The sequence below is a fragment of the Chroicocephalus ridibundus genome, chromosome 1 (assembly GCF_963924245.1).
Source record: "Chroicocephalus ridibundus chromosome 1, bChrRid1.1, whole genome shotgun sequence".
In the NCBI taxonomy this organism is placed as follows: Eukaryota; Metazoa; Chordata; class Aves; order Charadriiformes; family Laridae; genus Chroicocephalus; species Chroicocephalus ridibundus.
Window position 1 is genome coordinate 152,175,583 of NC_086284.1, and position 16,899 is coordinate 152,192,481.

At 41.9% G+C, this 16,899-nt stretch overlaps 1 protein-coding gene across 5 annotated transcripts in view; it reads right to left on the reverse strand.

The window, feature by feature from the left end:
• BCL2L13 (BCL2 like 13) overlaps positions 1–15,432 on the reverse strand; it is a 44,712-nt gene extending 29,280 nt beyond the window's left edge. Inside the window, exons 1-3 of one of the 5 annotated variants that reach the window (XR_010074051.1) lie at positions 15,215–15,432; positions 9,547–9,736; positions 31–141 (exon numbers count right to left, since the gene is read on the reverse strand). Coding sequence is in view for 4 of the 5 variants with exons in the window: in XM_063359253.1 (XP_063215323.1) it covers positions 31–141; positions 9,547–9,736; positions 15,215–15,406 (493 nt within the window). In the remaining variant the exon portion in view is untranslated. Of the gene's footprint in view, positions 1–30; positions 142–9,546; positions 9,737–13,622; positions 13,642–15,214 lie in introns of those variants that run through there. The other 4 variants (XM_063359234.1, XM_063359243.1, XM_063359253.1 and 1 more) reach the window with 4 other exon arrangements.
• Between the last annotated feature and the right edge of the window lie 1,467 nt (positions 15,433–16,899).

Genomic DNA, 16,899 nt, shown 5'->3' on the forward strand with positions numbered 1-16,899 from the left:
TCGATTGAAATGGGAAAATCTGAACAGCACCTTCCAAGATTTCTTCATCAAGACGTTTTAGCTCCTCCTCAATTTCTATTTTAATCTTCTCCAAAGCCTCTTTCTCTGAAGCAGGTTGTGCCATAAGCTGTTGTTGAGTCCCTAAAAGAAACCAGAGAAATTATTCAAATGTAGTATTTCAAATAAGGTAGATAATAGAACACAATATTGAAATATTAACTATAAAGGAATTCAGGGTGAAAGTTCTATTTCAGACAGCAACATAAAATGTATGATTCCTTAAGGGCACTTATTACAAAAGTTTTATTACATGAACCCAGAAACACACAAACTTCCAGGCCTATTCAAGACAGACTAGGTGCTTTACATATGAATAGATTTAAAACTCTAGAATATACCTAGAACTGTAAAGCCACAAACAGAGTATGTAACAGCTTTAATAACAAACTCATCCTAAATTCAAGACCAAAATCAAACGAAGGCACATAAATAAGCAGCTGTTATAACTAATATACTCATTATCAAACTACACCAAAACAAAGCAGACATAGGCATAAGATTGATTTTTAGTACCAAAATATAAAATTGATATTGATGCCTGCAAAATCTACAAAAATATTCAGAGCAACTATGTAATAACATCAATAGAGCCCCAAATCTATTACCCATGCATCATTTGCTGTTCACAAGGACTCTACAGGCCAAAATGAAATAATTTAAGACTGGGTTCACAAGTAACAATAGAGGCAAAAGACCCCACAATTGTCAGTCAATTATCAATTCCCATTTCAATCAAGTCATTTAGGAATTTGAAATGGCTACATATCCCCAGAAGTACACATGCCATGGCCTGGGATCATGAATACATATTCTGTGTGCTGACTCTACGTATTTGGTAACAAGAAGTTGTTTCAGCCATATCATTCAGGATTACACAGACAGACTCTCAATCATCTTGATTATTATGCTGTAGCAAAACAGAGACACAAAACTACTTCCAAACAAGCCAAACATTAGAATCTTTAAGGACCTACCTGCTGAATGTCAACCTTACCACTGTAAGGCCATATGGCACAGTAACTACCCAAGCAACTGTTTAACAGGATGGGTAATAATAGAAAGACTAGATGGCTGGGACAGAGTTCCAGCTCAAAACTCTTGCTATTTAGTTGCTTTTTCTTTGGGTTTGCTCATCTTTATTTCTTCCATCAGCTTTCCAGCATGTTTTCAAATACCATTCTTAAAGCACACTGCAATAACTGTTCCATTAACTGCTGTTTATTTTCACCAAACATCACTGGATCTAAAGTCTACCACTGAAAATTTCTTCTTCCTTTATTTAAATTCCTTAAAATGTCCTACTTAGAGATAAAATGGGTCTCTGTTATATCCACACAAATACAAAAGTGAATTTTGTATCAACCTCCTCATGAAACAAATAAAACTGACCACAAAACTTCCCTCTGCTGAATAATCCCTCTTTCAGCCATATCCTTCCCTAAATTTGGGGTCAATTATAAGTCTTCATTAGCCCTGCACTCTGCTACTTTCAACAGTATCAGCAACTGGGTTACCCAAACCACATTTTCTTAGCTCTCTTACTTCTGAATATTCCTTAGAATTCTTTTTTTGGAACTTCATGTTCTCTCATGCCTATGATTTAAACACCATCTCCTGGCCAGCCTTCTGATAACGTTGCCCATGTCCACTGTTCCTACTCATGCACCCAAATACTGACCTATCTCCAACCTATCTCACCCTTTCTGCACCTACACCAACTGCTTACAGCTCTCCCTGGGCATCTAAGACATCATTCTGCTCTACAGACATTCTTCACTCAGTTGAAGAAAATGAAAAGGGGAAGGATTTACATCTGTAATATCGGTATCATCTGGCTTCATTTCTTCCTCACCATTTATATTTCACATCCAAATTTTCAGGTAAGTCCTGCAACACCCAGTGTAGCTTTCTAGCATGTCTTTCTTCATTCCTGTTTTGAAGGCACTAAATCATAATTTGGTGGTCTTATAAACAACTGCCTATTTTCTTTGGTTTATCTCTAAATCTGCTTCAACTCACTTTAAGGGTTGTATCACCTTCCCCTTTCCTCCATAATGGCCACATATCACCACCATTTTTCATATCAGAGTGTGTGAAAACCATAAAAGTAATGATACTAGTTAACACACACAGATGTGTAGTAAAGCACACGGTGCATTTTCTGTATTTAAAAAAACACTAGACAATAAGCTTGCAAGGTCTCCTACATTTGAGAAATAAGTTAAAAATCCACAGAATCAACCCACTGAATGTGTGCTAATGCTTAAAAACTCAGCACTCAATAGATACCTGAGAGACAAAATCTTTCTAAACCAATGCACAAGTCAGTGTAAAATGTTTACATTTATTTATGTGAACAGTTAAAGGGAAGGGCAGATAGTCAGTTTAATTCCATTTTAACCATTCCATTAACCACACAGTTAGATCATCATCACTATGTTCAGAATAACTTTATTTAACTTCTTAAGTCCCTTCTCAAACAGCCTCTCTGCCACTCTGAACAATCAATTCCAGAGAGGAGCAAACTGTTCCTCCTTTTGGTTAACGAACAGACACTCACTAATGCCTTGTCAGTCCCTTTAAGGTCACCTCTTTGAATGACCGAACCTCTGCTTCACAGTCAAGCGCAACAAGTATATGCAAGTACAAACTCTTATTTTAACCTGCGCTTCACCCTGTACGTGGAAGGGATGAGGGTATTCAGAAAAGCACCCGTTCTCACGGGACTAATGTGATGATGATCACACATGACAAGCTGTCATACTTGATAATAAGTCACCCGGAAAATGGAAGGAAGAGAAATTCCATCGCTGCCAGTGTACAAAAGAGCTGTTTAGATAATCAGTGCTACAGTCAATGGTTTCCATCTCGCAACACCCACAACTTTGCAGCAGCTGCTGATTCCAATAGCACCTGACTGTTCAGTCGTGCCAAAACATCAAAAACCTACCCCTCCCAGACCAGTGACTTTGCACTGTTTATTCCCCTAATTATCTATGGACTTCAGCTTTCTGCATCTCCTGTGTGCTGACTGCTACTAACAAAAATTGCACCCAATGTCGGAGAACAGCATATTCCAACAGCAAAGGTCCTAAGCGAGTGGTATCTTTTTCTCCTTTAGATAAACTTCCAAGTCACTTTGCAAATAGGTATAATAAAACAGTAAAAATAACTTCTGGTAAACGAGAACATATTTTCACTGTTTAATAATGCAAATGGTCACACCAGAAATGGTAACTGTAAGATCCATAAACACTGAATGCTTTCCTACACTGAAAAAATGGGTTTGCCTATTACGGGCTTGTGGTAAACTGACTCTGAAAGGCCTCTTCCCAACCCAAAACCACAACAAACCTCTATTACCTAGCCTTAAATGAAGAAGTTAGTGCAGTCTTCTTTCTATTTATGGAATAAATGTTCCCTTTTGCACAAATGTGTTCTTTTTAAAGTTTCGTTTTTCAGGTATTTGGAGGTAGCCTGCAAAGCAGGGGAAAATGTATTCTAAAAGTCCATCAAGGACTGCATCACTGACAATCAGACAGTGCTATGACCACTAAATAAATGTAATACTTCAGTAAAACTCCACCAATAAGGCCACTCCAGAAGTTTAGTAACAATACAAGACTAACCCATTCCCCAGGTTTGATCCCAGCAGGAGGAGGGATGGGAAGTCATTCATCAGAGCTGGAGAGCCTGCGCATCTGATTCTACAGTTATGCTTTTTTACTTCAAGTGAATGCCGGCTGAATGAAGAAGAAAGCCATTGATGTCACAGATTGCTCCCGATTTTTTTTTTTCCTTTCATGCTTGAAATTTTAATTTACAAATATCTTCAATTTCAAGTTCTCCTAAGTCCCTATATGATCTTCTGCATAGTCAACATCGACTTAAAAATTTACTTTCAGCATGATTCTAGTATTTCTTTAGCAGACTTTTTAAAACAATGAGAATAAGAGTCTAAAATTTCTGTAAGCAGTGAGAAGCGACAAAAATATATGAAATCTCTTTACAAACGTATTCATCTGTTTCCTTTAATGAAAACTCCAGAACACAGACAGCCATACAGAGATGTAGCCCTTGATTTGAGAAATGTTTAAAAGCTCTTTAAAAACCATCAGAAGGCTCAGCTTAAAAGAGACTAAAACCATCCAAAATATTAAGAACCAAAAAGGGACAAGACATTGCCAACTAGCAGTCATTGTTTTTTGTGGGCAGAAAGGAAGCTTAATTAAGTGGGAATCCACGTTCCTGGAGGGACTACCTCTTACTTCTCCAAGTCACACCCCAAAAACTCCCTTTCCTTGCCTCAGTTCAGCAAATAGCTCCCTCGTTACCACGAACTGGATTGGTCTGACCCACGATGTGTACCTTTTCAGCCTCTGACTTTTCAGACAAATTGGGTATGTTTTGCCCTAAGAGGAAGGTTTCTACGGAACAAGTTATACATCTAAGCTAAAACCACCTTAAAAACTCCTTCATTTTCTACAGACCAACAGAAGCTACTATAAAGGGTAAGTGAAGATACAGGGATGGAGTATGAAAAAACCCAAGATACTCCGCAACAGCAACTCCAAGTGTCACATGAAGACAGAAAATCTTGCAATGACAGGTATTCAACCCATGACGGTCAAAACTGTACAAAAGAGGTACTACTGTTAGACTTGAGATGTCCACGAAGCAGCCTTGAGCTCACCTACAATGCATGAAACCTGACCATCTCTGTCTATTTGCACATATATTTCCTGAGATGTAAGAGTTCACTTCTAACTGAAGCAAGTGAACAAATAAACGTAAAACCCATTTATCCCAGTAACCTGGTTCGACACTGCTCAGGTGTAAGAGATGTGTGTGGGAAACCACTAAAATGCCTTGATCACTGACTATATACAGCACTTCATACAGTAATTCCAAAACAGATAATAAATGGTCAAAAGAACATTGTGGACAGTAATTGGATTAAAGTACTGTGGATAGGATGCATCTCAGGGAAACCGTAGAGCTGTCAAAATCTTGTTCACCTCTTAAGTAACCTATGCCACCATGCAGCAGTGGCACTGATTATAAATCTTCCAGATCCTGTGTGAGCTAAAGGATTATTTAAGACTTCTCATCCTCTCAAGGAAAACACAGAAAAAACTACTTTTCTTCAGAATCTTCGTTATAGCTACAAGCTTATGGGATGGGGTCAAACCATGGGGAAGTAGATTAAAAAAAAGAAATACACTAGAAGTTACTCCTTGATGAAATACAAAGAAGCATTTATAAGACAAATATACCGAATCACAAAACCAAAGTACTTTGAATCACTTAAAAAGTAAGTAGTACTAACAATTGCAGCAGACTGGGAGCTTCTATAATGAGCGTGAACTTCAGCGGGGAAAAATGTAGAAATATTTTCCAATACCTGATATTTATTTTCTGTGTATGAATCAGTAGTTATAGGTAGTACAAGAGTTCTGAAAAAATACTAAAGCATCTCTCCGCAATCTAATGAACAGATAACTGGGAGCTTCCACACATTTTAAATAATTGTACTCATCTGTTGCCTCAAACCACATGCATTTATGCAGATAATATCTTACCGTGTGTGCTTTATCAGATTTATCCAAGCAATTTGTATTACTCACCTACCTGAAAAACTACCAAAACGTAACAGAATTTACTGCTAATGGACTTTGCTTTAAATAAACTGAAGTGAGTGCTATGCAGAATCACTGTTCTGCCAAAACTGTAATAGGAATAATCTCTCAAACTATTGCCCAGTTATTTTTGATGGATTTTCCTCTGGAGACACTGAAATCCATTACACAACACTACACTGAAATCAACTACAGAATACTATAGAGCTGTAATGTTAAAAGATTTGTTTGTCCAATAAAACTGTCTTTTCTTCAAGAGCCTGGAACACTGTGGATAGTTCTCTCTTCAGTCCCCGCACTGAAGAAAAGCTATCTAAATAAAAATTTCGAAGTAGTAATCAAATGTTGACTTAGATTGGCCTTCTTTGCTTGAAACCAGAAGTGGGTTCTGATCTTGTAATTGAAGCCATCTTTCTTGCAACAAAATCAAGACCAACCAAGAGATCCGAAAGGAAATACAGTGAGGTGATTTTCTATGTAACTTGTCTGAGTTTTCACTAATTAAAATCCCTCCAAAAACCATTGGTCTCATAAAGCATATTATGTCTGCAAAAATGAGAAGTAACTTGAAATCTAACAAATATATTAAAGATTTATTCTTATCTGAGTTTTTGGAACAAAAAGGCCTACGTCAGATAAAGGACTCTCTAGCATGAAATGCAGGAAAGCAGAGGTTTGGGGGCGATGACTGTAGGAGGAAAGGGATGGGAATGGCCAAAAGCATTCAACTTCTAAGACCAGTTCTAGCAGGGATAAAATAGTACCACTGCTGTTGAGAAAGATAGCTTTTTTGGTTGTTTTTTTGACCCATCACTTACATTCTCTAGTTTAACTGGAATGTTGAAACTTCACTGAAACCTGGGAGACTGCTGTAGAAGGAGACTCAAAGGAGGTACAGAAATATTAACTACACCTTGTGTGCCTTATTTCCCCATGTTCTGTATACACGCAATGGAAAGGGAGAAGATCCTCCAGCGGGTGATACAAGGTGGACGTAATCGGGATCCTGCTCTGAACCGCCCTCTAGAGGAGCCCCTCACTCTCCTATACCGAGGGAGACAAAAGAGATTAACAAGTGAGGACAAATCCAGCCTCCCTGGATACTCCTCTTATATTGTAATATGATACTGAAATCAGACAAGGAATAAGGACTTATTTGGACCTAAGAAAAAGACATGAAGGGAACGTACCATATCCCGGAGCCAATACCTCATATGAATGAAACATAAAGTTGAGTAGTGTTCTGAAACTAAAATAGAAACAGGCAAGAGCGAAACATCACTGCTTCAGTTGCTTCCCATGAAAGGTCTGTCAGCACAATAATCAAATTAAAGCAAAATATGATAAAGTGGCAGGTACCTCTCAATTCATAAATCAACAGCATTCAGGCATGGAGAGTAGAAAGACTACTGACCAGCGTTGTAAAGCACCACAAAAATCATCAATGGAAGGAAATTGGGATCAGTCAAGATACTGTATCAACAGCTGATGACAGTGCTTGAAAAACACGCTGACAGGCATGTTGTAATGTCATACTGTTATTATCCCTTATATGTCTTCATTACCAAAAACCTGAAGTTTCCTCCTCATGACGGGATTCTACAAAACAACTATTCATTTTCATGTACTGTTTTTCACATCTCTTTTGTTCTAACCAGGTTTCTCAGACCACACTTGTTACTGTAATACCCAGCTACCTTCCAGCAGTGCATTAGGCAGTGCAGGTAATAATATCCATTATGGGCTGCTGCTTTGCTTGGCGTCTCCCTAGGGGAGAATATAGAGCCTATAGAGCCAAGTGCTTTGGTACAGCTGCCCTCAAGTAGGCATCAGCCACGTGCCAGACAACGAGGAGATACAGACTGTATATAGAAACTACTTAATATTCAAAGAAGATGCATACAGTACTTCAAGATAAACATACGGCTGTTACCACACGTACCTTCGGAATGCAGCTGAAAGAACTGTTCAATTACAAGCAATGAGAGAAGAAACAGCAGAAAGGATTTTTAAAAAGTAACTGTCAGAGAAGTGAAAGCTGTTGGAAGCATGGGAAGCAGAAAAGCAGCAGGAAAGAAGGGAACAAATCCTGAAGCAGGAGTGTTTGCACTTGGTTCAATAACATCCTGAAGTACATCCAAGGCATTACAAAACAGAGTGAGAAACAACATGGCAGATTAAAAGTAAGGGAAAACTATTTTATCCAGAGGCTTTGATCAGAAAGCAGTAAAACCACTGAAAGAGAGATCTAATTACAATGAAAGATGACCAGGAGAGGAGAGGTTGTGGTCACTGTCTGGTTTTGGGAGTGACAGTGGGGGAAATGTAGGAGAATTTCCTCTAGGTTTAGAGCAACAAGGATGAAAGAACAGATTTGGAAAGCATCAATGCTTTAGAGTGTTTTAATAGCAAATCCAACTACTGCCTCCTGTCACACAAGCTAACATATTAAATAATATCTGAAAAGTAGACTCACCACTCATCTTTACTCAGGAGCTTAAAAGTCCTTTTAACTGACTACAGAATTTTTATTTAAGCATTTGTAGCTTCTTCTTTATAAAGTTTTAATACTGCTCTTTAATTCAAATATGTCTTAGAGGTTTCAGCAAAAAGAATCAGTTGAAAGGTTTCCCCTCAATTTGCAAAGATTTCAAAGGTAACTACAGCCAAATTAAAAAAAAAAAGCTTTAAGACCAAGAGTTTCCTTTCTGAACCTTCCACTTACAGAACAAAGCAGACTCTTCTGCATTTTCAAACAAAGGCTTTTATGAAACAGCATCTCGGCACTAAGGTGCCTCTTCTTTCATGGACCACAGAGACAGTCAAAGTGGAAGTAACAGACATACCTTAAATATACTAAGATTAATTTTATCAATGAAATATAACATAACCAGCATAGGCTATATGCTTTACTGTCAAACTGATAATTTCTGTCTTAACGTTGATGTTATGTTTTCTTTTCAGGAGTTTCTCACTTCACAACAGGTAAGTTCAGTAAATGACAGAGTATGCATTCTTAAATGCTTGTTAAAAAAAAAATATCTACACCTTTCATCAGAATAAGTTCTGAATCAAAGGAACTAGTAGTGACTGAAACGTCATTAGGAAGTGACAACCCACTAAAACAATCTTGACAAACAACATTGTTTAACTGCTTGCCAATACAAAATAAAGAAAATGTTACTACCTAGGTTTATGTGAAACACAATCTATCAAACTTCTTTTATTCTGTCTCCCATTTATTTATTTAACTTCCTATATGCATAAACCTGTTCTGGAAGAAACATTTAGCTCCATCTGACTCCATGCAGTCCTTGACTCCTTAAAAACAAATAAATAGACAGAGGCAGCATGGGCCAGGTTAAACCTCCCATCTCTGCACTACCAGTGACTGACAACAACAGAAGCTTTAACATAATAGGGCAAAACTATTTAGCACATGAGATTGCTCAAGTCATTGCTTAGAGTTTATGCTGGTAAACACCACCTCACCCCTGTTTACTTCCACTTGCCTCCCAAAAAACGCAAGCATAGGCTCAAATTCTCAAGATGGCTCAACAGAGATAATACATATCCATGCCTCCAAACTTCAAGACAGCTACTAGAACCACGTATTTGCTTAATAAATACCAACTGGCCCTGGCATAGCTCAAATTAAAACAGTAATATAATAGAAACAGCTTTGTTTCTATCAGCATCTCTTCACATTATTTTAAATGAATAAAATAAGAGGTGCATTATACTAAACATCAGGTTAACAGTCTGCATCCACGCACAAATAGCTGATTAACTAATTGCAAATACAGCTGCATATGTAAACAGGTACAGATGAATACGCAAATATTACCTTGAGTTGAAGGAGGAGGATGCTCCTGTGGCTTCTCTTGTGCTAAAAGTCCCAGGTAGCTGAGAACTACGTATTTTGTTTCATAGTGAAATCCTACAGGCACAGCAGTAGAGGACGCCATCGGGTTGGCTTGCAATGCGGCAGTGCTCTTATGGGGCACGTAGGGTTTCCTCCGGGTAACCGAGGAAGACTGTAAGGAAAGAATAGAGTGTTTTGTTTGGTTTTTTTATAAGGCTGCAGTAGGTCATGAACTCATACATAACAAGGAATTATGTAACAATCGTGAAGCAATATCCAGGTTTTTGCCCTGATATCCTATGCATCTTATTTTAATAAGAACTGTGCAGAGTAACCAACTGGCCCCCAATCCAGCACCCTGCCCGCCTGCTGCCAGCAGTGACATTTCTCACTCCTGCTTGGAATACGTACTCCCACATTAAAGCAAATTGAACAGTTCCTCACCACGTGTCTGCCTCCTCATGCCTTCCAACTCAACCACACGCAAAAATACACATGTATTCATGCAAAGAGGTTTTGAGGGATTCTGACGACTTGGTTAACTACAATTTGAGGTAAAAAGTCAGGTTCTGAGCAGCTTCTCTTCCCCTAAGACTCCACTGAGCGTTTTCCCAATTCTCTGCTTTCTCAGATTCTCTAGTATGCTTAAAAATTTTAATGCAGAAAAAGTGACCACAGTTGCCTCGAATTCATTTTACAGTTCCAACAGCAATGGAAAACATATGGTCAGCAGAGGAAATTCCACATTCATTGTAAGGATTGGAAGAACAGATGGTTTTGTGTCCTGGATTTCTCACCCAGACATTAATACTTATAAACCACAAATCCACACCTAACAGCACCATCTGACCAAAGAACTTCCCTGTTTTATCTGTTTTGGCACTTTTATCAATCATCCAAATAAGAAGTTTTTCCAATAATGAAAAACTAAGGTAGAGAGAAACTAAAAACAGCCATAAAGGACACGGGGAATAAAAATATTTCAGAAGGCAACGTGGAAGTGGGGAAAAAGCCATACAACAGATTGAAAGGAAGTTTCAGATTAATCAACATCTTTTAGCTCTTTATATTAGGAACAGTCTGGATAACTACTTCCAACGCACGATCTACTTGATGAATCAGATAAAAATATTTAAGCCTTTAAGATAAACTCTCAAAATTAAGTTCTCCATCACTTCCAACAACTATTCCCACACAAGTAGTAATCCACTCTTGGCCATCAGAATGGATGTCTAACTGAAAGGCATGCAAAAAAGTTCATGCTACAGAACAGCTACTTAACAGCTAGCAAAGGAGCTAGGCAACTCAGTAGTGTGAGAGTGCATTTACATTTAGAAAAAATACTTAAACCAAGTTTAAAACTTAAAGTTATTTGAATGAGAAAAATGCTGTATACAGGGAACAGGAGTTGGAACATCTCAAGAGGGTTCCTGATTACATTCGAATGCCTTGGGACTGAGAGAGAGAACCAGGTTCCCAAATCAAATCTGCAAATGAAGCCTCAAGATTAAGAATAATAAAAATAAAAGGAGGAAGCAAAAGAAAGCATCAATCTGTCTAGCTACGCAAGATGTTTGGGCTAACTTCTAACCCCCCTCCTCCCTGGAATGGAATTCAGATTAACAGCAGTACAACTGGTTACTGAGGATAAACAGAACTATAACTGTGCTGTGGCATGGTTACTGTGTGAGTAGGTAGCTTGGCAAAGAAAAAATTATCTGTCGTACTAAAAGCTGCAGAAGTAATAGAGTTGGTGTAAAATTGGCTAAGCATTCTTTCCTTAATCTTTAGCAATTCTAGTTTCTGAAACGCACTCAGAATTGAAACAGGAGAGGACTCTTTCATGAAGACTATACTCTGGAAGCTCTGCCTCTTGCCATGTATTTCAAAATGTGTGAAATTCTTCACCAGAAAGATTCAGTTGAGTCTTTGCTACGGCTTGAATCGAAGTAGCTATTTATATAGGAAGGAACCAATGTCGAAACTTTGAGCCAACACTCATCCCTTTTCCCTTGGAGCAGTAATCCTACATTTCTGTCGCCTCTTCCATCCCAGAGTGCTCTACCGGCAATGCATCATGCTTCAGAAACATTAAGAAATTATAACAGACGATTAAGTACAGCTTTTGCACAACACGCAGTTACTCTTCAGCCACTTCCACAAACTGAGACTTTCATAAAGCAGTTGAGATTTGAAAAAAATAACTGCTCAGGAGACTTTATGATCCTTTAACAATAGATCCGCTCTTCAGACCAGATCCCCAGATGCCATCACCACATCGCATCTTCACACCACCAGGTGTGAAAGATGCCATTCACCAAAAACCAAAAGCTCCCCAGTATGTTTCAGTTCTGGTTTGTTCAGTAGAGATCCACAGTCCTGAAACCAACACGCTTCTCGCAACGCCTACACAGTGAATGGGAGCCCTTCCAGACAACCTGAACTGATCTGTCCTGAAAGAATCAGTCTGACGGATGGTCCAGAGACGTCCAGACACTATGCTGTGGATCAAAGAACAAGGCTGAACATATAATAAAGGATATTCTTCAAAATATAATTCCAAATCAACGCAGAAAATGAAAGAAAAACCACAGTCAATCAAAACAAGCATGAGACTCCATACCAGCACAGTGCAACAGTGAGGACTGATTCACAAAAATTTCAGCATGCTCAGCTCAGCACCTCTAGAGGGAGGAGGGGAAAAAAAAAAAGAGAGAGAGAGAGAGAATCAGACCATGGCTTATTTAAATAGTGGTTAATGTTTCCCTGGGAAAAGAAGGAAGAAAAAATGCTTTGGATGAAAAAAAGTAATCACTTTGGTCAATATATTCTGAGAGGTAGTTTTATACTGAAACGAGAAGGAAGACTTAAGAACTTGAATGGAAGAAATATCTTCAGCTTCACATAAAAGAATGTCAAACTGGAAACGCGCTTCAGAAACACTAGTCTACCTTTGAGAGAAGCCCACAGCACAGCAACTGGATTACTCATTTTGAATTGTGAATGACTGATTTTGTTTACAAAAAGAAATAGAGAAATATTGACTCAGATACTGTAAATATCTCAGAAAAGGCCATTTTTCAGGAATGAGTGGGATTAAAAAAGGACATGCAGCTTGAGAGACAAGATCAGGAGGAGAGCTTTCCATTACAGGAGCAAAATGGAAGAGAGTACAGAAACTGTTTAAGAGAATAAAACCAAAGGCTTGTATGGGAGATGTAATGGAGCAGAGGAAATAATGCATTATGTGGACTATGCAAGCCTCAAAGCACGGGCAAAAGGGTTACTTCTGGTGTAACAGATTCACTGCAAGAATACTGCCTCTTAAAAAGATGAAGAGATCAAAATTATTACCAATTACTCCCTAGAAAAAAATTCACCTTCCTCACTTCTTGCACCCTTGGGGGAATAAAAGACTACACCTGTTGAAGCTTACTTAGCTTGTTACTCCTCCAACCCTGCTGTCACTTGTTTCATGTGGGCTGAGCTGCTCAAGCGACCTGAGGAGTTCCAGCCAGACTGACATTTCCTCATGCAATCTGTCACATCCTAATCCACAGAAGAGTTATACGTTAGATAACGGGCAACACGAGTCTACCAATGAATACCCAGTGAATATAATCCCCTAGCGATGAGGCTGCGCTACGTTTTAGTCCTTACCTGCAAAATCCTACTGTGCACCAAGCTGCGTTTACCGTGCATCATTCAAAAGCCAAAATGCACTATGATACTGCCTGAAAGAACAGTTCGCCAGCTGACATTAAGATCTACCGTGCATCCCTTCGACTGTTGCAGCTCAGAGACTTGCCTTTTGCATTCAGAGCTGTAGCCTTACAAGGTATTTTGCTGCATGTTTATAAACAAAACAGTAGATGATCAATATTGCTACTGATTTCTAATGCACTAAAAACACAGGACCAGAAACAACAGCACAGTCACAGATTGCCTTCTTTTTATAAATAACACCACCACCACAGTTAAGTTCCACTTGAAAATGGAGTCAATCCAGGGCTGGACGCGGCTTCCCGCCACAGCCCAGGTTATCAAGCCTCACTTACCGGCCACAAACTTAATTATCCTAGATCGCTGCTCTAGCAGAATACTTCCTGCTGGCGAGGAGTTATTTCAAAGCACGCGTGGTCTCAGTCTGCAAGCATTCACCCAAGTATGGACAGGGAGATTTAGGAAGGCAACAAAACCGTAGCACCAGAGTTCAAATCATTTTTAGGGCAGTATGCCACTGATCCAGTCACAGGTTTGGGTCATCCTCCTGATATCAGTCTCTGCAACAGGTAACCACTCTCAGTTCATTCCAGCCTACAGCCTTACATTTATACAGTGCTCTTCATCCAAATGTACTGAATTTCAAGGAGTTGCAGGTCTACAAAACCACACCCCATAACAACAAGATGGAAAACATTCAAGAGCTCTGCAACCTTACCAGAAGGCTTGTGTGGGGATTTTGGATGAGACTTGCATGTGTGGACTAGTTTAACCTTGCAGCACTTTGCCTCTGAAAACACTTCACGTAACAGGCAAGACTTTCGAAAGCACCCGATCGCGATCAAGTTGGGAGATAAATTCCTGAGAGTACTTTTCCAGCAATATATGACGGTATGACTATGAGATTGTTTTTAATGAACTGAGAACTACTGAGTTCAAGCATGCCAATTCCTACTGGAAATGAATCAATATCGCACCCATTACTGATCCTCTAGTGGCACTTAATAGGTAGAAATACTGGAAAATAAGATAGTCATTTATCTGGGCAGTGGTTTTAGTTGACCTTAGAGGGAAATGTAATTAAGTGAGCACTCTAGGCAAGCGGTTTGATTGTTCTTTTAGGAAGAAAAACAAGAACTGTGTGAGCTTTTGTTAAAGGTTCTCAATCCTTTCCAGCTTTAAACCGCCTTACCACAATATTAAGTCATGGCAAACCCAGCTTTCATTAACCACCTTTCATTCACTTTCTATTCGGAGCTGTAAGCGAGCGAGAGGCTGGGCAGGCGAGGCAGAAGCCCCCGGGCCACCCTCTAACTTTCCGCGGCGCCAGACAAAGGCCGAGCGCGGAGCGGAGGAGCGAGAGCCCAGCGTGAGCCGCTCGGTGACCACGGCGATGAATGAGATATTTATATCTGGGCGAGGAGCGGCCAGCAGCAAAAAAGCCGGGATGAGTCAGCCGGCGGGGTCCGGGCAGGCCGCAGCCCTGCGGCGGCGGAGGAGCCGCCGGTTCTCCTTGCCGCCGCCCTTCAGGAGCCGCCGGGGGCACAACCCCTGCTCCCACACGGCGGGGACCGGCCCCGCAGCCCGGCGGGAAGGTGAGGCGCCGGGGGCTTCCCGGTCGCTGGAAGGCCGCGTCCTTCAGCCCCGTCACGGCGGGGGCGGCGGAGGGGAGGTGGGGGGGGGGGGGCAGCAACGGCCGCCGAGGGGCGTGTCCCCGCCGCGCCCCGCCCCCGCGGGGAAGTTCTGCGGCCACCGACCCCGCGCAGCGCGGCCGCTGCCCCCTCCCCTCACCGGCGGCGGAAAGGGGGTGGGACGACACCGTCCCTGTGCCCGCTCCCCCCGCCCCGCTCCCGGCCGGTGGGGGGCGCGAGGGGAAAACAAATAAATAAACAAACAAACCGCCCCCCTCCCTCCCTCCCTTCCTCACCTGCGGGGGCGAGGAGGAGGAGGAGGAGGAGGAGGAGGCGGCGGCGGCCGGTGGGGGGGGGGCGGTGCGGTCCGGTCCGGTGGAGGAGCGGCGCTGCGCCGGGCGGGTCCGCCGGGGGCGGTGGGAGCTCTGCCCTAATTTGCCGCCGCCGCCGCCATGATGGAGGGGCGGGGGAGGGGGAGGAGGGGGCATGACATCACAGCGGCGTGTGTCGCGCGTCACGGCCCGCGCCGGGCGGGCGGGGCCCGGCCAGGGCACCTCCCCCCGCCACGTGACTGCCCGGAGGGGGACGGTGGGGGCGGGACTTCCGCCGCGGCGGCGCGAGGGGAGGAAGTGTCCCAGAGCGGAGTCCCGACCGGTTTAATATCAATTCCGATCGCGCCCGAAATAACAGTAAAATGCTCTCGAGCCTCCCCAAATACAAGTCGATGCCCTGTGTCGTGACGTAACCGAAATATGAAAAAAAAAAAAAATATTACAGAAGTTGCATGTATTTTTATAACAAGGTTTTTCGCATGGGGAAAACAAACAAGAAAAAAGGCACGTTAAAAATTAACGAAATAGAAACAAGCCAGGAGGAAGCGCGGGTATGCCAGGATACCACAATTAGACAGCGATTTGTAAGGAACGGTGCTGGGTTTTTTTCCAGTAAATGTAGCTGCAGAATGGAAACAGAGGCTTCCTGCCAGTCAGAATAAACAAATACTACTATAGTGTTACGAAGATCGCTTTAAATTTTGCCAGAAAGCAAACCGCGGAAGCAGCAACAGGGCTCTGGAAGAATCAGCACATCATTTGAAAATGGTCCTGAACGCTTCTGCGCCACAAAAGGTAGCAGTAATAATAATAAGGCTTTGAATTCCCTCCATGTATTCCTACAATGAAATGCCGTTAATCATAAAAGTAGAGCCAACCTGAGGGGCCCACCACAAGACCTGCCTCCACCCGACAGCCCTGACCCCCAGCCTCCCTGCTGCTCGGCTGTCCTGCTCCCTCCATCCTTCTGCTTCTCTCTTCGTGCTCCTTAACACTACCTCCCCCCGCACACATCGCAAGTGCAGGTTAAAAAGCCAGTTTCATCTCTCTCTGCCAATCCAAACCTGGAAAAACTGTGAGATTTTACAAATAGAATCACAGAATGGTTTGTGTTGGAAGGGACCTTAAAGATCACCTAGTTCCAACCCCCCTGCCCTGGGCAGGGACACCTCCCGCTAGACCAGGCTGCTCAAAGCCCCATCCAGCCTGGCCTTGAACACTTCCAGGGATGGGGCATCCACAGCCTCCCTGGACAACCTGTTCCAGTGCCTCACCACCCTCACAGTAAAAAATTTCTTCCTGATATCTAATCTAAACATACCTTCTTTCAGTTTAAAACCATTACCCCTCATCCTATCGCTCCACTCCCTGATAGAGTCCTTCCCCAGCTTTCCTGTAGGCTCCTTCTAGGTGCTAGAAGGCCACTATAAGGTCTTCCTGGAGCCTTCTCTTCCCCAGGCTGAACAACCCCAACTCTCTCAGCCTGTCCTCATAGGCGATGGAGCTCACTGGGGAAGCAGTTTCCACACCGAACAAGACATTACCAGCAAACCCTTAAAACCACCACATGCCAGGGGAAGTTTACTCCCCTCCCTGAACTCAGGCTGAACTCTGACGCCCGAGGCCTGTCCCCCCGCCTCCCCGAGGCT